The 23,773-nt window shown below is 41.1% G+C and overlaps 1 protein-coding gene across 1 annotated transcript in view; it reads right to left on the reverse strand.

Annotated features, from left to right (window-relative positions):
- TMEM132B (transmembrane protein 132B) overlaps window positions 1-23,773 on the reverse strand; it is a 193,256-nt gene that overhangs the window by 23,247 nt on the left and 146,236 nt on the right. Inside the window, exon 5 of the mRNA XM_050714283.1 lies at window positions 16,518-16,661. Coding sequence (XP_050570240.1) covers window positions 16,518-16,661 — 144 coding nt within the window. The remainder of the gene's footprint in view (window positions 1-16,517; window positions 16,662-23,773) is intronic.

A 23,773-nucleotide genomic window follows, 5' to 3' on the forward strand; every position in this document is an offset into this window, starting at 1 on the left:
GGGTAATAGAGGTTTCTAAAGAATGTGTTATTCAAAAAAATATATATATAATCATCACAGGTCAGTTATAACTTGAAGCTTGCCAGCTCTCCTTTGCTGGTTTCTTCAGGTTCCTGGAGAATGCAAGTCACCTCCAAATTTCCCCATCTCCCACAAACATTCCATAGATGCTGCAAATGCTGTGCAAAAAGCTCAAGGCTGCTGAGTGCGTAGAGCCCTCATGTAGGACACTGGCCACTCAGCCCTCCCAGCTGGGCAGAAACACTGCAGTGTCTTCACAGCAGAGCCAGTGTATACAAAGTCCTCGTGCTGCTCCCGAACTACTCCATAGGGAAGAAGAGCCTATGTGCTGTTCCTGACACTGAAGGACAACTGCCCCCCTTCCCTATGAATGTAATTTGAATATATGGCAACTACAATGCTACTGGGAAGCCACAACACCAGAAGATGACTAAACAGCCAAGTAATAAAGCTTGTGGGCTTAATGTGTTTCGAGTAAGTAATGTGTTACATCATGAATGTTAGCCACACTGATAATAGCCTTTAATCTTGTACTAGTCATGAAAGGATACACCATTCTTATCCCAAAGAATCATTTGAAAACCATAAATAAATAAATAAATACATAAAATGAGGGAGGGAGGGAGGGAGGAAAGAAGGGAGGAAGGGAGGGAGGAAGGGAGGGAGGGAGGAAGGAAGGAAGGGAGGGAGGGAGGGAGGGAGGGAGGGAAGGAAGGAAGGAAGGAAGGAAGGAAGGAAGCAAGCTTTTAAATGCACAGTACTACACTTTTATTTTGCAAAAGAAACTTTGGTCCTATGCCTAGATTTTAGTGCATCTATATTTATAAGGCTTCCCTGCTAGTTTTTAGTCTCTGAGCAACAAATAATTCATTGATTAGGAAAAATAAGGAAAAAGGGACATTCAGCAAACAGAGCCAACAAAAACAGCGCTTAAACAGCTTTCACTCAGCGAAGTGCTTCAATAAAATTATTTGGAGAGAATGCCAAGGAGCCTTTACCTTAGAAATTATCTTCCTTCTCTGCTCATATAGGAGTATATAGTTACCCTCTTTCTAGACTGTTTTATGCCTCCAATACAAGATAACGCAGAAAACCAGCATGAAGAGACAGAGTTCATACACAGTAAGTGGCAAAAGCTGAGAGACAATAGCAGGATGTAATTCAGAGAAGCAAGTTTAGATATATATATATATATACACAAAGATGGTGCAAGTTCCTCACACATACAAGATGGTCAAACTTCTAGACATTGGTAGCTCACACATCTTATTGCACTGCATACACTGCACTTCTGCTAACTGCAATTTTAGCACACCATTCAAAACATTTGGTGCTTTATGTGAAAATTCCTGGAGACATATGAGTCTGTGAAAAACTAAATTTTACCAAAAAAAAAAAAAAAATTAGCTCTAGTGGGTATTAAGAACAGTTTAAAAATGTGAATGCACTCAAGGCCAACATTACAGGCCTTCAGATGTGTCCAAAAATTATTTTGAACCCGATTTATATGCAACGATATTAAAAAAAAAAAAAAATGAGGCAAACTTTTCCAGAGGGAGGATCTTTGTGTATCTGTAAGGCCCGTATTGGAGCTACAATATATTATGTATATAATTATACATTATGTATATTATATATTGTACGTTATATTCTTGTATATTATATTGTATATTGTGTAGCAAAAAGGACTTTCTAAATGAAGACAGTATTGTAACGATACAGGGGGCTGTGTCGACATTACAGGAAAGATAAGAGAAGAAAATATTAATTGGCTACAGAGGAACGGAGCTGTAGTGATGTAAAGGTATAAAGACGCCTTCCCATCATCCCCTCCAGTCCTGCCCTGGGTGTCCCAGTCCATGTGCTAGTACTTAAGAATGGTTCTATGTTAAAAATTCATTAAGAATGGTGCTACATTAAAAATTCCTAAAACAAAAGAGACAGGAAAAGCAAAATGAAAATAAATTAGCCAGGTAATCCAAATGTGCAGCAGGTTTACAACTCTGTCAAATGCACCTGATCAAGCTGTACGTTAGTTACCCTGGGTTTTGGTAAAGATATATTACATTTTACATATATTACAGACTCCAATCAGTTAGCCCAAGCTGAAGTCTTTCCATGTTTGCTACCAAAACTAGTTAGTTTAAAGTTAGCAGAGATTTTATGTGAATTTTGGTCACACTGCCAATCCCAAACAGGCTTACTCAGGGGGATATTATGGCTTGTGATGAACCACCAGAGGTGCAATCAGATGCGAGGTATTCCATGCACAAATAAAGAAACTACTTTCCCTTGAAATCCTAGGTCCTTATCTTCCTTTCCTCTCCTAGCTTGCTATAGCTACCAAAAAAAAAAAAAAAAGCTAAAAATTAGTGTGAACTACTGATTTCATTTTTAATTAATGCAAATTTTTTCTTTTGTGCTATTGTTCTCTGAAGACACTTCCTTCCCCATTCCTGTTAAACAGAGAGACAAAATTAAATAGAGACAAAGTAATCCAGTGCTATGACTGTCACATTTCTGCCCGAACAGAACAGAAATCCCATGCAACTAATATTGAGTCCCTGGCACGCACTACACGAGGTAACAGGTGTTATACTGGGGTTTTATAATCTTTGTGAAAACACCACTGAAGACTTTCTAGATTATTTTGCCTTGAATTTTTTTTTAGAAACTCATGTTCCCTCTCTTATTCCCTGATCTTGGAGTTTTCTTAATACTGGCTTCTCAGCCAGCATCACATGGACGTTTTTTGCAGCGTTCGTGCTGCAAGCACACATTGGACACTGCTATAGGATAGCTGTCATCGCGTCCTCTGTGGCTTCATTTCCTATTTCATCCTAAAAACTTCGAATAGTTTCTTGCATTGATCTCCCACTTCTGTTGGCAAAGGAGGGCTTAGTGAGGTTTTGTTTGGGATTTTAACTACACCTGCTGCAAATAACTATACACTTTTTCTGTCCATTCACCTTAGTCTCTGATAGCTTTCATATTCTTCCCTTTCAGCTCTTTCAGTGGTTTTTCAGCTCTTCTTTCGTTTTTGTCCCTCTTACAACTTATAGCTATGTGACTTCCCCTATCTATTTTATTCACCTGGCCTGAAGACTTTCAAAAGGGGTAATAAGAGAGTGAGGTCCCCACATCCTCTTAATTTATGTTGCTGATGACTGCCTGAGATTACCCTTTGCAGACATTTAAGAGCTGCTACACTCAGAGTCAGTGCCAGAGGGCTTGCTATACCTGCACAGAAGATGAGATCCAGTGGGACACAGCCACAAGGAACGTTTCTCCCCCTGTTGTCTGAGGAACTTTCAACACCTAAGGAAGAATTATCACGAAGCCATCTTTAAATATACACTCTTCAGCTTTTAGTGCACTGGAAAGCTCTTCCCAACCTCCCGTCTTGCTACAGGATGTCTTCTGCCCCTGAGCAGCAGGAGGACAGAGTCACGATGTTCCTCTGACCTTTGCCCAGCGCTGCTTCCAACGTCCCGGCTTGGTGCCTGCAGACATGTCAGAGAGAACACGGCCCTGGACGTGCACTGGTCTTTGACAAAGCCACAAGAGTCTGTCCACTCAAATCACTTTGGCCAGAGCGGCAGGTACTGGGGAATATCATACGTCCACTTTATTTACTGTTTGCTAAAGGATGACATGAAAAAGGACACAAAGGTTCTCACCACTGACATGGTGCTTATATGTAAATGCTTTAAACTTTCACGGAGGGGAGAGTGCATGAGTTTACAGGAAATTATTTCTGCTTGCCAGTAATTTCACCTTTATAACACAGCATCCTCCTGCAGCAGGCATCTCCTAAGTCATCTTGTGGCTACCAAAGATATTAGATTCTGTTTACTGAAATAAGTCTATTAAAGTCTCATGTTTTTTGCAGGTCATAGATGTCGTCCTATTGATTTAACTTGAAAGAGCGCTTTTTCAGTGTTAGTAAGCTGTTTGCTTTTCTACAGTTTGCTGCCTTCCTCGTTACCTAATGCGGACTGGCTGCAGTAGGTCACCAGTTTTTAGTGACCGCATGCCCAATGCCAGGTATCTACACTTATTGATTCAGCATTAAGGGCCATTCTTGTGCAGATATAATCTGCCTTCCCAATCTATAGTCTACTTCATTTCCACCTATGCTTCCCTATTCAAGGGGATCATTCAGCAAAGATTTTATTCAAACTAGAATAACTAAAACACACTTCTGGTCCCCTGTGCTGCTTAGGAGGCATGCTATGTAGAAAACGTCTGCACTTTGAGACTTACATCTTACACACTTTACAGTATCTGCAAGGTGCTGTCAGAGTCTTCAGAAGCCATGGAAAAGGTTTGGTGCAAAGGGTTCATTTCTCATGAGGTAAAAAAGGTTGTGTGGTTTAAGCTGGCAGGCAGCTCAGCACAACACAGCTGTTTGCTCACTCCCCCCAGTGGGATGGGGGAGAGAATTGAAAAAAGGTAAAAATGCAAGAACTTGTGGGTTGAGACAAGTACAGTTTGATAAGAAAGGAAATAAATAAATAAATAAATAAATAAACAAACAACAACAACAAAAAAAGACTAAAAAATACAAGTGATGCAAACGCAACTGCTCAGCACCCACTGACTGATGCCGAGCCGATCCCCAAGCAGCAGCCCCTTCCTGGATAAATCCCTAGTTTTACTGTTCAGCATGATGCCATCGGGCATGGGACATCCCTTCAGCCACTCTGGACCAGCTGTCCTGGTTCTATCCCCTCCAAGGTAAAGGCTCCTTGTGTACCCCCAGCCTCCTCGCTGGCAGGGCAGCGGAAGTCCTGGGCTCTGTGTGAGCACTGCTCAGCAACAACTACAGCCCTGGTGTGTTATTAGTATTATTCTCATCCCAGATCTGAAACACAGCATCATACCAGCCACTATGAAAAGAATTAACTCTATCTTAGCTGAAACCAGGACAAAAAGCCAACTCAGTGATGACACCTAGACAGCACTGGGATCTGCTGTGCCTTCCTAGAGAGCCCGTGCACAGTGGCTGAGGCTGCCCAAAGGGGTCAGGCAGTGCGTGTCCTGCACTGTGCTGGAGAGCCTAGAAGGGATGAGCTGCTCTGGTTACGTTTCTGCTTTTAGAGATACCTTATATTTCTTTTCCTTAGTTCTCTTCTTCTCTTTCAATCTCATCCTAGCCTTCTTTGTTTAGTATCACGTTCATTTTCAGGTACCTCAGGCTTTTCCACGAGCTTGCTGTGACTCCTTCTGAACTCCCAGTGACAGACAGAAAAACAATTATTTGAAAGACAGGCAATGGCAGCCTCCTTCAGAATCTCTTCAGTCTCACCAAATAGGATCCATTCCCAGCCTAGCTCCACAGACACTCACACAATGTCAGCAACCTTCTCAAAGAAGTCATGATCCTGTACAAAACCATCTGTGTATTATTCAAATGGGCTGAAGCTGGAGGCATTTTCTTACGAGAATTAAGGAGATCCAAGTTGGCAATAATACATTTTTGCTCGGCAAAATTAGTTACAGAAGATGAAAATATCAATAATAACATAAGGCAGTTAAACAAGCCACATTGTCAAGTTTGCTAAGAACAGAAGGTCCTAGCAAATGGCTGTCTACTAGACTTTAGACAACCATACTCACCACCAACATTGTAAAAAACAAACACGCTGTAACCTAAATAGTTAGAGCTGCATGGCATCCGCAGAGTGCCGGGAAACATGCACAGGTTGTGGGCATTTGCCTTATGCAACGCACAGCACAAAGGGAAGCCTCCCAGCAGCTCCTCAGCTCTCCACTGTAACAGCGCGGGCTGTTACAGCACTCTCACCACGGTACAACACGGTACCGGTGTTGTTTCCTCCCAGGGTTATGGTGCGTAAAAGGGCAAAGGCATCCCAGGGCCTCCACGGGAGGAGGCTCACCAGGAGCTGCCACGGGACAGGCTGGAAGGAGGAGACCCAGCTCTGGGCAGCCTACTCCCAGCACAGCACAGCGCCCTGCCTGCAGCCACCGGTTCCCTTCTGTCCTTTCTTTGCATGTGTTACTTTGACCTTGCCTGGGGTACTCTGGTCCTGATCATTACTCAGTGATTTTGCAAACGTTGCTTTGGCATTTATAATGCACAAAATGTGTGTAAAAGCACAACAATAAGTAATTTAGTCCATGGAAGGATTTTCTCATTTTACCCTGATAATCCTTCATGCTAAACTCGCTACAGGTTGGGGAAAGCTAAAAGGCTACAGGTTCTGCATGGCAGGCACTATTTAAGCCTGCAGTTTTCCAGTACTGGTGTATTGAAATCTTTGATTTGTGAGGTGGCAATAAAAGACATGGAAAGAAAATCTCCCTTGGCAACGTATACTTTTGAAAGGCCCTTTCAAAGCAAACATTCCAGCAGTGAGAAATACTTCAGCATGCTGCCAGTCTGTCCTCCTCCTGTCTTCCCTCCCTGCCTCCCCAGCCTATGTGCTTAGTATTGGAATAATAGTTTCTTTGTGCCCCATATTACACCATTTCTGGAAAGAAACTGTTTCTCGTCACCGTGGTACACTTGGCTGGGGGAGACCTCACAATCAAAGGTTATATTCTTTCACGCAGCTCTATCAGTATTTTATGTTCCTTTGAGGCCAAGTGGTATCAGCTGGCCATATAGCATTCAGGTTTGGGGAAGAAAAAATCATTGTATTCTGAAATGCTGATTGCATCAAATGGCAACTAGATTGGAAGACAGTAATCATGCTGGGCTCAGGCGATTAAAAACTCACTTGGAAAATTGGTGCTTGCTGAGCCTCTACAGAAAGAAATGAATTAGGAAGGAAAACAATAAGGAAGGGCAGACATTAATTTTGCTCTGCAGTGGATAATGTTGAGTGTAAGAGATCTAAGGAAGAATTGTGTGTCTCAAGGATTTTCTCTTATTTTTTCAGGAGGAAACCTAAGAGTCAATGGGGAGGGGTTGCAAATTTAATCCAGACAGTAATCTCAGAAGCAGGAATCAGAAAAGTGCATATAAATACAGCATATAAATAGTAGATAGCATTTCCTGCTAGGAACTCATCATTTCTGACAATGCAGCTCAACAGAGAACTCTCCCTTGCTGGCAGTTCTGCTGGGCAATCTCCATTCTCTGTTCCCTGGGTAATGTCATTCCCCTCCTCACTGCTGAGCTGCTCTGGATATTTGTACAAGTAACTCAATAAAGGATTACCTCCCAGAACGTCTATATTGTGGCAAGCCCTGTGTAACTCTTATTCAGCTGTGAGATCTGTAGGGTAGGCACTGTGTCCACACCACTTTTATACAGTGTTGAGTACATTGTCAGTACTCCACAAACAATAAATGCATTCAACTCAAATAAATGCCCACATCTTCTTCAATAAGGTATACATGTATTTAACAGCCTTTTCTTGACACTCGCAAGAGTTCATGTCTCTGCTCACTGTTCCTCCATTTATTACAATACATCCTTTTTTCTGGCTCATGACAGATTTCTGATCTGCAATTGTGTTTAAGGGAGGTTTATTCAGCAGCGCAGGACGGAGGACAGCCGCAGGACACCGTAGGGCTCTCCAGCAGAAGCAGGCTGGAACTCCCTTTGACGGAGCTGCCAAGTCTGTTAGCTGCTGGCTACGTGCTGCTAAAATGCATTTTTACAACGTGTGAAGGCCACGTCCTGCAACACTTCTCACACGAGTAGTCCCTACTCTCAGTAAATGGGACTATTTGCACGATTATTATGGGAGCAAAAACAGAACAGGAGTGTCTGGAACAAAGTACTAAGGTGACCGAGGTTCCCATTTGTCTTCCAGGGTACAGTGCTATCAGTGCCGACACTGGTGGCTGTTTGACCATTGACTATTTTAAGAGGAAAACATGGTCAATATGCTTGCTTGCTCTAGAGTCACTACCACTTCCAATGCTTTTCCTCAAGATAAAGTCATCAAAGGAGTAAAATTTTGATTATCATCAAACCAGTGATCCATTTTCACACTGAATTCAGTGGAAAGCTGCTTAAATCCGCAGCCAAGCACCACAGAATTCCAAATATGCCCCACTGAAGAGCTATGAAATGGAGAAGCAATGAATTTAGTTTCTATTTCCAATTGAACAAATTTGAAGTTTTAAACCACCAAATCTGATAGGCATGCTCAAGTACAGCGTGTAACAAAGCTGGAAGAGGACAAAAGCAACACCCCACCAAGAATCTTCCATTCCCTATACCTTTTGTAAATGGAAAAAGAAGTACCATTTATAACTTCATTTTGTTCTTTCATCCTTATTTAATGACTCGTTCAACTCATTAACCCAGTATTTAGCTGCTGTTCTTTATGGCTGGATTTTCCTCATTCCCCTCAAAATCACAGATATGCCCCAATCCTTATGCACAAAGGTACACAGCTGTCTAGCTACATGTATTTCTTGTCCTGTTGCTGTTTCTGTAAAGGAAACCAAAATAGTTCTCATTCTGGTTTCCAATTCTGTACGATCAAAATGCAAAAATATTAATAATTAAAAATATACCAAGAACAAAACTGCCTTCTTCCAAAGATGAGGAAGGGAATTGGTTATTGTCAAAGGTAGGTGCTTCTAAGTCAAATAAATTAAGTGCACTTCAGACTGATGGAGGTGTGTCAGGCTCATCATCTCCATCCTCAACTCCTATTATGTATCTCAAGGGAGTGCTTCCCGAAGTTCATCATTTTCTCCCAACAACAGTTACTTATTGCTACATTTGCTTTTGCTGAGCCTGGACTGAGCTGTTTACTATGTGCATACTAAGAGTATAAAATATTCAGAGTTTATCCTAAGCAATATCGCAGTTCAGGCTAATGACTGTTTCCCAGGACTGGGATCCATGCCCTTTGCATTTCTGCTCTCCGAGCAGCCACATGCTAAGCCATAGAATTGTTTTCTTCCTCTGAAGCAGCAGCTGGTCCCTTGGAAGACACCATCAGCATCTCTGCCGAAATCTGTGTAATTGCACATGTCGGTATGGTCTGTTCTTAACGGATCCTCTCCCAGACAAAACACTGTTTTCTCAAGCTGGCTTTGAAGACTGTGTGTGTTTAAAAATAACTTCAGGAAAATACACACATATATTTTGCTATAAGCTGCGTACAATGTGTACTGTGTACAGAATATTAATTCTTCAATATGTGATTTTGTGAGATTGCCTCACTGGCATCCTTATTGCTATACATGGAACTGTTTTGTGTGCAAATATGATTCTAAATGTGAAGTTTTAGCTTGGCACATTCACAAAACACTATAGATTTCAACCTGTTGCTGTGTAACAAGGGTGTTTTTTTGAGACAAATCCTTAATATCAGTAAGTGGCTATGCTACTCTTTTCTGATCATGCTTTGTCTGGCTCTGAAACTAATTAGCAGAATCTGGTGACCTGAATGTCAGAACCTCTGATATTTCAACAAAAAGCAAAATCCTTAACTCAACAGTCGACATATTGCAGAGAGATCTGCCACACTCTCCTGCCTCTCTTTTATGACTAATAAAGATGAACTTTGTATAGGGGCAAAGGGGGTGTTTTCTGGCCAAAATAACTAGAAACCAGAAGATCTAATTACAAGTTTAATGCATTTCAAGCAACTCAATGATCTCTAATTATTGCTCTAACGTAGGTATACCTGTGTGCAGGTATCAAAGACAAGATCTCTAACGGGTTTCTTGCCAGTAAATCCTACTGAGACAGCTGTATCCTCATCATCCCTCTGGCACAACTGAGACAGACCAGCAACTTCACAGAGGAGGTCTGGAGCACAGCACAGAGGTAAACCAGGACTCCTGGGTCCCAGGCAGGATCCTCCTAAATAATCCTTCTGTTCAGCTGAGGAACACTTTGCTGCCGTAAGCATCTTCCCTGTGCCAGGCATCAGGGGGAGTCATTATTTCAGAGGATTTGTAATGGACTGCAGAGTCCATCACCTCCCAGCTCTCAAAGATGGATGGAAATGAAGCTGACAGTGACTTGAGGTTGTTACCAGCTGATTTCATGGAGCTGATGATACTGATTCACTGGCACTAATCAGGTGAGATTAAAAGAACTGCTTGGGCAAGGAGATGGACTCACCAAATTAAACATTTGCACTTCAAAAGGTTTCTAGCTGAGCAGCTGCCTGCTGCAGCCCCAACCTGTCCCCTGCCCTGGGGTAAGACAGAGTGGTTAAGCCTCCAGGGCTGTCAATCTTGAACCACTCAGCAGCATTGAGGAAAAAAAAATCACTTAAAAAATAAGATCTAGCTCAAAATGAATTGTGTAATAAACCAACTGGCACCAAAGTAAATCCATCATATAAACGAGTAGAGAGTATTTTCACTGCTCCCAGAAAGAGTTTGAACTCCTAGAGTAAGCTAATTTCTGAGCAAGTGTCCACAAAATCAAGCTCTCAGGTAATGAAGTGATAGGCACTCAAAAATATGATGGATGGAGAAATAAGATTAGCTCCACTTTATGTACATTTCATTCTCAATCACATACTTTAATGGTGAAGCAGCTGCAGAACTTGCAAATGACAAGCACTGCCTTTGTTTGCAGATCTCCTGCATAAACCGTTGCATAAACAGCCGCAAGCAGGTGCTTCTTGCTCTCAGTTGTCCTAAGAACGTGCTGTGGCTCTGCAGCAGGGAAGTGTTCCCAGAATTCAGTATCATCTAAATTACAGAACTGCAGTATCCCTCCCTATCTTTGTTTGCTTGCTTATTTGTTTGTTTTGGAGTCCCTTGTAGCAGCTACCGTGCTGGCATTAGAGATCAATGTGCCCACAGCTGTTGAATAAGGTCCTCAGTCGCTCGTCTGCTTTTGTCTGTAAGAGGGAAGAACCTTCCGCAGATTTAATCTGGTTCAGCTATTATTACCTTTCCTGCCTTTCCTACACCATTTTTACAGCATATTAGATAAAACCTAGCTGGCTGCTGCTAGCAAAATTAGGTCTTCTATTGTTTTAGCATTAATTATGGAGAGTTCAAGATAAGGTTTGTGTTAGAAAAGTAGGGGGTAGGAATGGTTTGAATTTGACTTTCATTATAATTAGACAGGAAATTATGAAAAGGTGAAAAATAATTCACTGAAATGCTTTCCTCTAGCAAGCTGACAAGAAAAGTGCATTCTTGCACAGAAGAGTTCATGGTATATTACTGCAGCACCACTGTTTTTAATGTATGCCTCTGCCTGGGCACATTCAGCCTGTTTCTACTGCACTTTACATGTGGGCAGAAATGAGGAGGATGAGGCCCTCTGGCTCCCTTCTGTTCAATTGAGGGCCTTTTCTGTTACAAAAAATTAGGCTAAATTAGTCCGTGGTGTAACTCCATGGAAGCCATTTGAATTACTGCAGACATTAATTTGTACCACCAGTCAATTTCTGCGTAACTTGCAAAGAACATGAAAATACGACTAATCTAAGAATGAATTAATTGGGCAGCTGTCTCTCTTTCATTTGTACACTACTGAGATAAACATTTGGACTAAGAAGCTGTCCTCATTATAATTTTCTCACTTGATGCTGCTTTGTGGGTGATGTTTATGACTACCACGTAACTGAAATGTTTTCAGAATTTTTCTTCATGTGAAATTACTACAGTTCAGGCTTTTAAAGACACTTCCATAGGGAGGACAAAGTAATGCATGAACCTTACTTGGAGCATCTAAGAAGCTGTAAAGATTGACAGTGCCAGGGCCCCTCAGGTTAGACTTCCCTCTGCAATACAACCATCTCGAGGTCGTCACTCCACCACTGCCATTGGTCTAACTTGACTTCCCTCTAACTGTGACCCAAAGACTGATTGAGAGCAAGCAAAACCCACTTTAACAGGCCAGCAAAACTTCAGCAGTGCTTATAAGATGGATGGGCAAAGAAGGTCTCTGCCATGATACACCTGCTTTAATCCTTTTCTTTCCCACCTGTGAAGACCGAGGCCCCACGGTTCAGCACACATATAGAAAAGGCACATCCTACCATGCTACAGCTCCTTTATCTCTCAGTGTTTTACCCATCACCAGAGTAGCTGAGTAACTTGTGCATAAATTTGTCAAGTTGCCATCACTTCGTTCTTCTCAGCTTCACCACCCTGTTTAGCTCTGGTTTGCAGGAAAAGCAGGACTCCTGGGGAGAAGTCCTTCAGGAGGGTCCATGGCAGAAGACCACTGAAGTTAATGGGATTTGTGGAGATAAGGATTTTGTCGACAGTAGCTTGAAAAATTACATAAGGCAAGCTGAGGCTGGCAAAAGATGTTTTCTCAGCCTTGTTTGCAGATAAGGAAGTGAGATTCCAAAAGGAATGACTGACTTCCCACAGTTACACAGGAAATCAGCAAAAGATATGGAAATTAATGCTGAGAAGCATTTCCGTGCCTTAATCATAAAGGCAATCTTTTCTTTCAAATGCCAAAAACATTAAACATCCCTTTTCAATGATGGAATAAACATCAGAGTTTCTCTGACTCAGAGCAATATTTCCATCTAAAATTTTTAAAATGTTTTTTACATTTTTAAAGCCATTTCAAGGTAAAATAGTTGGTAGCATTATGACCTGTGTCAAACTGTAGGGAGCAGCAACTGTAGGGACCAGGGATGGCAGTCCAACTGAACAAGTTGATCTGGTCAACTCCGCTGAGGATCAAGTCACAATAAGGTTGGAAAATGCAAGGTCAAGACGTAATGAGTGTGTTTCACTATATTTACCACCAATTATGTAGGCTTTGAAAAATAAGGACTGAAATACTCTCTTTCTGGGAAGCTATTAAAGTGTTATGCGGAGGAGATATATGGCTTTGGACAGGATGGATTCACATCTTTTGTCTACTAATAAATCACTGAGCATCTATCTGTTTGACCATCTCTGAGTAGTATTTTTATCAATGTGATACCTAGGTAGCTGCCCAGATAAGCACATTTTGTATAAATACATAATAGCCTGGGCCAAAGTCTGTTTCTATTTAAGCTAGATTCAGTTCATTGTGTCTTAAATGAAAATAATGGTGTTAGAGCAGTGATCAAAGAACTGTTTCATTAATTGTCTATTAAATCATTAGCTATTAAACAGAAATAAAAGGTTAAGAATGCAACACTCTGTTCTGCCCAAAAGAATATGAATATCTCTCCAATTACAAAAGAAACAATAAAGGCAGAATTAACAGTGAAAAGAAGCTCAAGATAAGGCAATTACATCCAAAATGCCTGACAACCCTTATTAGAGGGTTTAGCAGTACAACGTATATAGAAAAGGTAACACAAATCTGGAAGCAAAGTCAATAGTGAGTTTACCAAAGGGGCCTGTAAAGGGAATATGCATTTTTATGAAAAAACACAGGCACATAAAGCTTGTACTAAATTTTAACTCGGCTAATTAATTGTTATGGATTCAATCTTGCAACCAATACACGTATTTCCAGTTAAAAATTATGCCTGAATAGCATTCAGTCTGAGAGTACCTCTCAGTAATTTGTGACTAAAATCCATTATAACGGTGTTGTAATTTTCACAAAAATAACATTACTCTCATTTTGAGACCCTTTCTATCACCAGGATGGGGCAAGTTGAACTCAGTGAAGACCACACTCAGACCTCTTGTTTTCATGCATTAAGCCAATAGCCTTGGATATCAGGTCCGGGAAAGAGTCCCAGAGGCACTCTTCTGTCAGTGATTTGATGCGCAAATAATTTTACAGATGATGACCAGATTTACACCCAACTTGGTCACTAAAAAAAAAATAAGGGAAGAGGGGTGAGGGAAAATACAGTGTAAATCTTGTAAAATCTGTGCAGAATTTTGCCTAGTGTTTTGGTCTGCTCTCCCCAAATCATTGAAAGGGGGAGGACCCACATCAACTTGAAGGTGCTTTGGAACAGGTCTACTTCCACCTAGAAATACAACCCATCTTGAAAAAAGCAAGAAAGGAAGATGGTCAAAGGGCAAGAGCTTTGCTTTCTTGAAGTGCATAAATCCACAAATGCAACTGGTAATCTTGTCTTTGCTCAGAGAGGTCATGCCAAGTATTATTTAGCTGCAAGCTTCAGTGGACCTCTTAAATTCAGGAACCATAACAACTTCATACCCAGCTTTGACAGGACAACCATATGGACAACTGCTGATTGAACTAAATGGACTTTAAACAAGCAGTGTTTTGAAATGCAACATCTCCCTAACATGTGCAGATACTAATTTTATTAGTGGAGGAGGAAGGGGAGTCCTTTTCCTGACCTTTTTGTATCTGGTTCAGTCTAGCATTCTCTAACTACAGCAAGTCCTAGAAATACTAGAAATCCAATTAATAGAAACAAAAGTCCACATACACAATCTTTTAGATCGGTATCTGGTTTTCCGAAGTACAAAGAAAAGAAAAGACAGTCTGAGCAATAATATACTGATGATATATAACTTGGTGCTTGAATTTATAATACGAGCACTTCATTGTAAACTGATAAATAATAGCCACTAATCAGATACAAAGAGCTGTACAGTAAATAGCAAAAAAAAACAACAGCAAAATTTATCAAAAGAAACTGCTTCTATGACAATTAAATTAGTCATAAACAAAGATATTCATTCATGTCCTTTCTGGTAAGGGCTCTCAAGGAAATTTGGTTACCAGAAAAACAAAATGTGATTTTTCTTTCCCCATCTAATATATAACATAAAATAGAGAAGCTGGAGCTCAGGCTAGAGATTCAAGAAACCTCTTCCACATCACTGGCAAAGGGCAAACATTGGAACAGTCACTTTCACGAAAAGGGATTATTACACTGATTTCCTTTGCAAAATGTTTTAAGGTCTGAGAAGTGCTAGGCATCACTCTGTCCCTGAGGATTCAACTGCACACATGCCTCTTCTCAATAACTTGAATCTTATTTATGAATAATTTGCCTTCAAGATAAACAGAGATAAAAACATTCATGAAAAAACTTGGAAGCAAGCAGAGGTTGTCTGACCAAGACTTTTGCCCAAACCTATCATGTCTTTCCTATAGCTACTTAGGATCAAGTGGATGTCATCTCTCATCTGAGAGTCTCAGAAAAAGGATATCTCTATGAAATGTACAGTTGCTCTGTAAGCACTTTAACTGCAAAGGAATTTCTTTGTGAGATGTTTGTTTTAGAATATTTAAATACCAGCTCATTCAGAGTTGTCAAAAGTAAGAAGGTGAATTTTTCATTCCAGCATATGGTCTTCAAAATAAATGACAGCTTTGCTGTGTGAATTTCTTTAGCCAGACACAGAACATGAAAAATTATCTGACAAATACAAGCTATCTGTTAGGACCTCTGCAGTCTTATCTAGAAAGAGGTTACATTGATAGGTTGAAAGTACACAGGTATAGGATGTGGGTTTCAAATGCAACCTGAAGAGACCTTTTAAAAGTAGTTATAAAAGGGACTGGGTCAGGCCTGGGATACATTCAGACATGACACAGTTAGCAGACAGAATATGAGGAACTTGTTTTTTCAGAGCTCCAGAGTTTATAAGATCTACAGGTTATAGGATTACTATATGTAAAAAAGGATGAGTATACTATCCTATTTTTACAGCATTTTTATATAATATACTGTATTTTCCTGGAATTGAGAAAAAGAAATCATCTTTCTAGGACAACCCAAAGAAATTCATAGAGAATACAAGAAAACAACCCTATATAGAAGCCATTGTACTCAATTCCGATGTTCATTTAAAACAACAAAAAACAGCCTCAAACCACATAATAAATCAAATAAATCTACTAAAGATGTTCAAAAGTACCTCTTCTATGCCTAAAAATAATAATGAGCTAAAAGCTGAAAGCCGTGCAATGTGTCAGAAGTCATACAGTCAATGTCTTGATAAAGTTAAATTAAAGCTGTTTTCATCTCAATGCTGTGGAATGAAAACCAGCTGAACACATTATATTAAAAAAATGTTTAACAGTTCACAGCTTTTGTTTTAAGGACTTTTGCAATATCTTTGTTATTTTCTATTCTGTCATGCTCCTCCAGATTTTGGTAAAGTTCAGTACTTGTAAGAGACTCCTGAGTGGAAAGTAGGTGATGCAGTCAGAAGCATGTACTGCTTTGCTGTACACTATTACAATATACTGTGTTATTACTATTTAATAATGGATGCAGAAAAGCCACACAAGAATAAAGGTCCCTGTGTGGCAAGTTGACTTCTCCCATGTGGGATGTATCAAAAGTCACGTTCTTTCTCATTAGCACCCGCTGGCCAGCGAAGAAAGACAAGGACTGCTCTCGCAGCATCCCTGGCCCTCTCTGCCACACCGTATGGACATCAGCACAAACGGCTCCACATCAGTCTGTGGAAATGTGCTAACCCTGCATAACCTCTGGAAACCAAATTCCTTATTGCACAATGGAAATACCTACCACTGCAGAAACAGCTATGATTGTATAAAACCAGTCCACGTTAAATCCAGAATGCAGGCTAGGACCCAATATGGTGGTGCTGGTGGTGAAGACAAGGGAGAAAACTCACATTTTCCTCATGCCCACCTCTTGTTGGTGCCTTACCTTTACGACGTCTTCATCAGCCGATTTGCACTCAGTGGACTCCGAAACATCAACCACCGACCCATCCTCCTGCACAGCAACGACCTTGACTGGAACAGACACTGTTTTGCCCGTCAGGATGGCCGTGTTAAGGACTTCCGTGTCCTGTATGCACACACAATTAAAGGATGGGCATTAGAAAAGCAAAAACCATAAGAAAGCTGCAGGGGTCAGACCATAGAACCAAAACCCTTCCTCAGAGAGGGACAGGGACAGGGAGCAACGGTTCCTTGCACATACCCTGTGAGCTCCCTGCAAGCAGTGGTGTAACAATTTCTTAAGCTAGAAGTTGTGTCTGGACCACCAAGTTCTGGTTTTGACAGACATACAGATTTACTCTATTGGAGCCAATTTACAGGTTTGGCTGCTGTGGAAATGAAATCCGTCACACAATTACACGTGAAGACACACCTGCAGAGTGGCAGAACCACAGCACTTTTCAAGCACCGTCTCCAGAGAGTGGCAGCACCTCATTGCACCCTTATGTCCCAAACCATGGCAGTGGTTTGGGAGGTGATTCCCAGGCATTACAATAACAGCATTTTTTTCCTTTTTGTTTCAGCTGAAAGAGTTGTCAGCTGAGCCAGTTGTCCCTTTTCTGGACATAAATGCACAATGAGAAACACTGTGCGTGAGGTAGGGTATTACAAACTAAGCAATGCCATATACAATTTTTCTAATCTTTCCCCATCAAAATCCCACCTAGAGATGTTTTACCACATTTATCTCTAATCCTGATGAATTCACAGTGCTGGCACTCTAATGACTCCATTAACACAGCCTTCCTCTGCGTCTCACTATGGCTGCAGCTTGATTAATTACTCCAAATGAGCTGCTACAGCGGTCCTTGCCTTGCGTAAGCAAAGCAGCTCTGCAGACTGGAGGGGAACAGCCTCCAAAGGCCTACAGAGGAATTTGGCTCTGCTTAAGCAGTGCTTACTGCAGGCCAACATTTCATACACATGCAGAGCAAGGAATGACCTGTGCTTCAGAAGAGATTCAGCTCAGCCTTCTAGAAAAACCTGTGAGAGGAAATACTGCTTTAAATCCTTCTGCTTTTCATTTTTCAACTTCTATGAAACTAATTGCTTGCCAGCTGAAAAAAAAAAAAAAAGTTGCTTCCAACTAATCTAACTTTAAATTCCATTATTAGAATTGGTGGAAGAAGAAATGGATTTCAGTGCAAAATTTGATGGCAGCTTGCATAGGGAGATATATTCACTATCATTTGCTTCTGTCTGCTAGCTAGATTGATAGAAAATAATGGGCATTGACCACAAGCTGAGGATAGCTGGAGAAGACCAATAAACACTTGCAACTAAGATGTATTATTAATCAATATTCGGAAACTTCTACAAAAAGCGCCCTGAATTAAATGAGTTGAAGTACTAATAACACTAGTGCCAGCTAACTGATAGAGTCTACTAGAGCTTTATGGGCAGTCATGTTCCAGAAAAGCACTTAAACGTGTACTTGAGTCCATTTCTGTTCAGAACAGCACTAAAAGTATGTGGCTCAACTTGACATACACTTCAGTGTGATTTAAGCAGATTTAAGTGTTGTCCTGAATAGAGATGCTTTCCTGACTAACGCCGCATGAAATTAATACATCATCTTTGTCCTGTTCTTTGCAAGGCACAAACCAGATGTTTTACCCAGTGACTGGTTTTTGTTTTTGCTGGATGGGATCATTTATAACCAGCTGCCATCCCTGACGGAAGAACGCTGGGAAACAGAGAAGTATGTGAAAGATGTAGAAGTGCCAAAGAACAACTGTAAAACCTTTACAAAGACTAAGGTTTGAACAAAACTAAGAAACTCCACTACCATGTGAAAACAATCAGCTGCACCTCGGGTGGAAAGAGGTTGTGTAAGACAGGTAAAGACAATCTGAGGGTGTTTCATCCACAAGTATGTCAAGAAGAGGTAGTTAGATTTTGCCAAACCAATGACAAATATTCCAAATACCCCTAGGCCATCAATTTGATATAAACATGCCACATATGTGATGCAGACATGGTGGTTCTGTGTCAAAATGCTCCCAGTTTGTCAGCAGGCTATTTCTGAGCCATTCGTCAACCACGGACAGTTTTCAGTGCAGCAAGGGGAATAGTATTTTTGCCAAGGTCACAAACAACGAACACGTGACTAATTCTACTTCTGAACCACTTTCTCTTAGCACAGCTACATAACTCCTACGTGTCAGGGGCAGGCGGCACTTGGATGCAATTACGGTCTGATCCAAAACCCTACTGAGTCATAGATGAAAGACTTCTTTTGACTTCAGTGGACTTTGAATCAGGTTCTCAGCAGGCCTGAACTAATTTCTCCTTTGCTTTTTGTGCCATTTGTTGTACAGCCATCATGTTGACCCTCCTGTGTGACAAGGGATAAACAAAACCTCGAGCCTCCTTTAACTCTAAGTGCTGCTTAGCTACCAAGGTGAGAACATACTTTGATGCTCTGAAGGATAATGCAAAGTTTATAAAGAGATTTGCATTCCTCTGTAAACTCTCTGTGAAGCTTAATTTGAGAAAGGGTCTTAGAAGTGACACCTTGCCACCCCCTACCTGTGGGTGCTCTGCAGTGTGCTCACCTGGCTCCGGACACAAGCACTGTCCTGACATTTCCCCCCTTCCCCGTACGTACAGATGCCCGCGGTGCCTATTAGCCACTGCTGCGTCACTGAAACTACACTTCACTGGTAAGCAATTCTACTACATAAATCAATATTTCAGAGGCCTGATGCCTGGATCGGGTGTTACGCAAGTATAATAGGCAGTGTAAAGACCTTTTTAAGAGCTGGTTATTTATAGACTGAAAAAATATATTTCCTCTGAGGAAGAAATATGAAGGCAGAACTGAACTAATTGACTGTCCATTAGATTTATAAGCAGGCTTCTTTTTTTATTACTTTTTTTAATTTGCATCTTCAAGAGATCCTGTTAGGTTTGTTTTATATTTCCATGGTAAGGTTTACTACAGGAAAAGTGTTACTGCATTTGAGATACCTGTGCTGTTTACTACTAGCACAGTCTGAAATCTAGAGAGGGGTAATAATGCTGATTTATATGCACAGGCTTTTATATTTACATGCACGGCTCAGCATCACTGAAACATCTGGAAAAACACTCAGGGACCACCAGCACAAACCTCTAACTGCTGACACGGAGAGGGCCCAGGTGAAAAACTGGAAATCCTTTCTGATTTCTTCCAACAAGGGTGTAAAACACTAGATATTGACCAAAACCTGGAATTCAAGCAGCCTGGCTGGAAACTAGACAATCGCATTGCAAGCACCATCCCTGAATAATAATTGTGTGCGTGTTTATCTCCAGTTCCTTCTCTGTACCTGAATGCATTAGCACTTCAGCAGAGCTCTTCTTAATTACAACTGTAACCTGCTAATAGCGTTTCTTTGTTGTCTGAAGGAATCTACTTCTTATCCAGCCTAGGCTAAATTAAAATTTAATACAACATCAGGTTGCAACAGAACTAGGAAGCAAATGACAGCTGTTTAATTAAAACCTAAAACTGATTAGATGGCACTACTGAGAGAAATACTCAAGAGGAAGAACAGAAAACTACTGAAACTCAAGGCCGGGATAATGGCTTTATTTAAATATGAATAAACCCTGCACACTGCCATAGTAAATGTCTGACAACTCATTGCTTTGGACAAATGGGGGAAATGTGAATGGGAGACCTGTCAAGAGTCACAACAAAGCTGTGATTACCAGCACGGCTGATCCGTGTGTATGTGACCAGCAGCACGGATTACTGAGGAATGACCGCAATAGGTAGGCACGAACCCACGTGAGGAACTGCAGGCCCAACATTCCCAACAATTACTCATTAAACACCGCCACAGTGACCTAAATCCTCATCAGGCCTGTGACTCCTGCAGCTCACCCAACGTGACACAGGTTCCCCCCTTTCTCAGCTGAAAAACAGAGGCACAGAAATAGATGGCACAGCTCATAGGGAGCCATCCTGGAGCCAGGAGCTGACAGGGGTTATCCGCCCCATGGCCCGCAGCCGCCCCCACAACCTGTCCTGCCCCTCCGATCAGGCCCCGGCCTTCTCTTTCCTCTCCTGGCACAGCACAAAAACCCCAGAGCAACCCAATTTACTGTGACAGATATCATCCTTGTGATTAATACACAGGCTGGATGTGGGCTTTTTAGAGGTTAACAAAACACGTTACAGTACAGCAGACCCAATAAACACTCAATTGTAAATCAGGAGGGAAACCTAAAGCCAATCCTATTCCGCTGACAAATGTTACAGCTAAATGCCTTTTGGCATTTAGTTGAAATGACTGTCTTTAGTGAGGAAGGCATAGACCTGAAATATTTGTCTGCAGAATTGCATTCCTTCATTAGTACTTTTTCCCCAGAGTGTACCTCGTGAAAATACATTTGTAATATTAGAAGGAATCTTTAGGAACCAGTTCTCCTGCCTTGAAATGGCATCTCTTAAAAAATGTAAATTATAGGGCAGAATGTGATGTGTGGGCTGGGCTATGGGATTTTTTTTCTTTTTTATTTGATAAATTATTCAGCACCTTTTTCTTCAGATCAAAGAGCAATGCGATATAAGTCCATTAAGCAAGCTTAATATATAAATTAGATGCTTTGCTGAAATTATTATAATCCATAGTAATTCTGTACATTTTCCTCCTCATAGCTGACAACCGTTTTAGGTTTCCAATACATATTAATGAAGCCTGGTTGCTAGAAAGCTATTTATATTTTCCACCATTATATCAGGTAAGATTTGCCATTTTGTCAACCAGCGGTGAGAACAAACAACTGAGATTGTGTTTATTAAAGACATAAAACATGGTAGAAAATACAAACAATCTTGCAAAGAGTTCACATTGTTCTTTACCCTTTTTCCTCCCCGAGTTCATACAGTTGCTCCACGGCATGCCACGGAGGCAGAGCCCAGCACAATGCTGGCGGCAGCGCGGCGAGCTGCCCAGAGGATACGGGCTGACCCCGCAATCCTGACGGCCTGCCACTTGCCTCCACTCAGCACAGGCTGTGCAAGTGAAAAAGCAGTCACAGGGCCTAATAAAGGGCTGAACAACGGTTAATTCCTTGTCCTACAAACATCGTTTCAGTGCAGCCACTTGCGGGATCAACCCTTTGCCACGTTTTCAGGTGTCAGAGTGAGGCCCGAAGTGTAACCACACATAAGACCTCCTGCCCTGACAAGCATGCGGGTTGCTAGAAGATCATTCCCGGTCCCCTCCAACCTTCCTCTGTCTCCCGCTGTTTCCTCATTTCAGCTTCTTATTCAGCATATTGTTATTAGGAGTGATCAGTTATGACAGATGGTAAATCACAAATACTGCTGTCAAAGTTAAAGGTCATCCTTTACATCCTTTGTTTACCTGCAAAATAGCTTTACTTCATATTGGGATCTCCAAGGAAGAATAGGCAGGTGTATATATTCTGCAGGGGAAATTAATTAATGGAGATTGAACTATACAGAGAGGTTCTTAATCACCGATTGTTACAGAACAATGTAAGCAGCAACTATTGGCCTAATTGAATATTATTCTAGATGCATATTACAGTGTGTGCTGCAAAAACAATTTGCTACAGCACAAAAAAGCATGATACAGAGACTGTAAAGTGGAATCTTATTTCATAACTTGTCCTTTTGCCACAGATACACTGAAGGAAGCTCTTATCTTAGCTGGGTGTACCTGGCAAAAATGATCAGACAGAGTGGTAATTCTGTCTTGGAGTTCGTGGAAACTGAAGCTGAGATTTATGCCTTTTCCATGTTTTTTATGAAGGAAATTCAGCTCATTTTGAGGTTTATGTAGGATGAATAAGCAAAACCTGCTGCTGAAGGTGAAACCCGATTAGAAGCACAGACGCTGTCATATCTATGACCTGAGGCAGTTTTATTTTTTTATTTTTTATAACTTGGAACAGATCTGCCCCCATTAAGCAAAGGTTCAGAATGCAGCCTGGTGCATTTGGCAGAAGTAATTGCAACCTGTCAGGCAGCCTCTACTGTCTCAGCTAAGTACCAGTGCCTTCTGCATGAGCAAAAGACCTTTCATGAGACTGAGCTCATGCTGTTTCACTTCAGCCCATTATGCCCCAGTAGAGTTTATTCTCCAAACCTGCTGTGTTAAACATCATGACACCATCACTCCGAAGTACATGCTTGAAGTAGGAGTGGGAAATTCTTACAGCTGAGGAGCAGCTATCACACATCTGATTTTAGTTGTTTGCACAAAAAATACAGACACCAAGAGCTCCAGGCTTGCATTTCCAGACTTTTTAGCATACCATGAAATAAAGAACCTAAAGTCAGCCTAAAAGTATTACAATAAACTCTATCAGTCACCCACACTGGAATTTACACTACGCTTAACAATCTGCATGATACTTGAACATTCATCTGATAGACTTGCACCAGTTCTTCTCAATAGTAAATAAGCGTATTTAGAATGTCACAGATCACTTAATGCTGTTGGTGTGGTTTTTTTTATTCCAGAAAAGCATGACCATGTTCTGTGGGTTAATAAAATTGTGGACTGTCTCCATTTGAAATCAAATAACTTCCCCCAGAATTCAGGAGGATTCCAAATGGGTAGAGCTGTCTGCTCATGTGCAATGTCACGAACCCCTGTATAAACCAATAAACAAATAATTATTTTCAAATGGCCATGATATTCATCCAAACATTCTTCAAAGGCATTAATTTTTCCACAAAAAAATCTGGGGAGGCCAAGTTTTGTCTAGTTTATGAAATGTAACTACTGGATTCACTTGAGTATCAACAGTAGTCTAAGATAAATTTTTCTGGTCACTGTGAAATTTTGGCCCTCTATCTTTGTCCTATAGGTTTAAGAATATTTAACAACATTGTAGATAGCCATTTTGAAGAATTTCTTTCAGACAGTTCTCCAATTCCTTCTCCACTTGTTCATATTTCTTTTGGAGCAGACTGGAAGGAGGGTTTTTTTCTGAGGAAATTTTGTGCCACTGGTGCAATGGGCGAGTTGGCAACTCACCGGCTTGAAAAGGCTTCGGTTTCACAAGCACAAAACCACAGACACTGAAACATAAGGTTGCGTATCACGTGAGTTTACTGCCGCAATCTGTGGGCTCATCATCTACCATGAGTGCTACCTGGGCAGAAATCCATGTCCTTCTGTAATAACAGCTGTTTAATGCTATAGAAGA

The sequence above is a fragment of the Cygnus atratus genome, chromosome 17, assembly GCF_013377495.2.
Source record: "Cygnus atratus isolate AKBS03 ecotype Queensland, Australia chromosome 17, CAtr_DNAZoo_HiC_assembly, whole genome shotgun sequence".
NCBI classification, from domain to species: domain Eukaryota; kingdom Metazoa; phylum Chordata; class Aves; order Anseriformes; family Anatidae; genus Cygnus; species Cygnus atratus.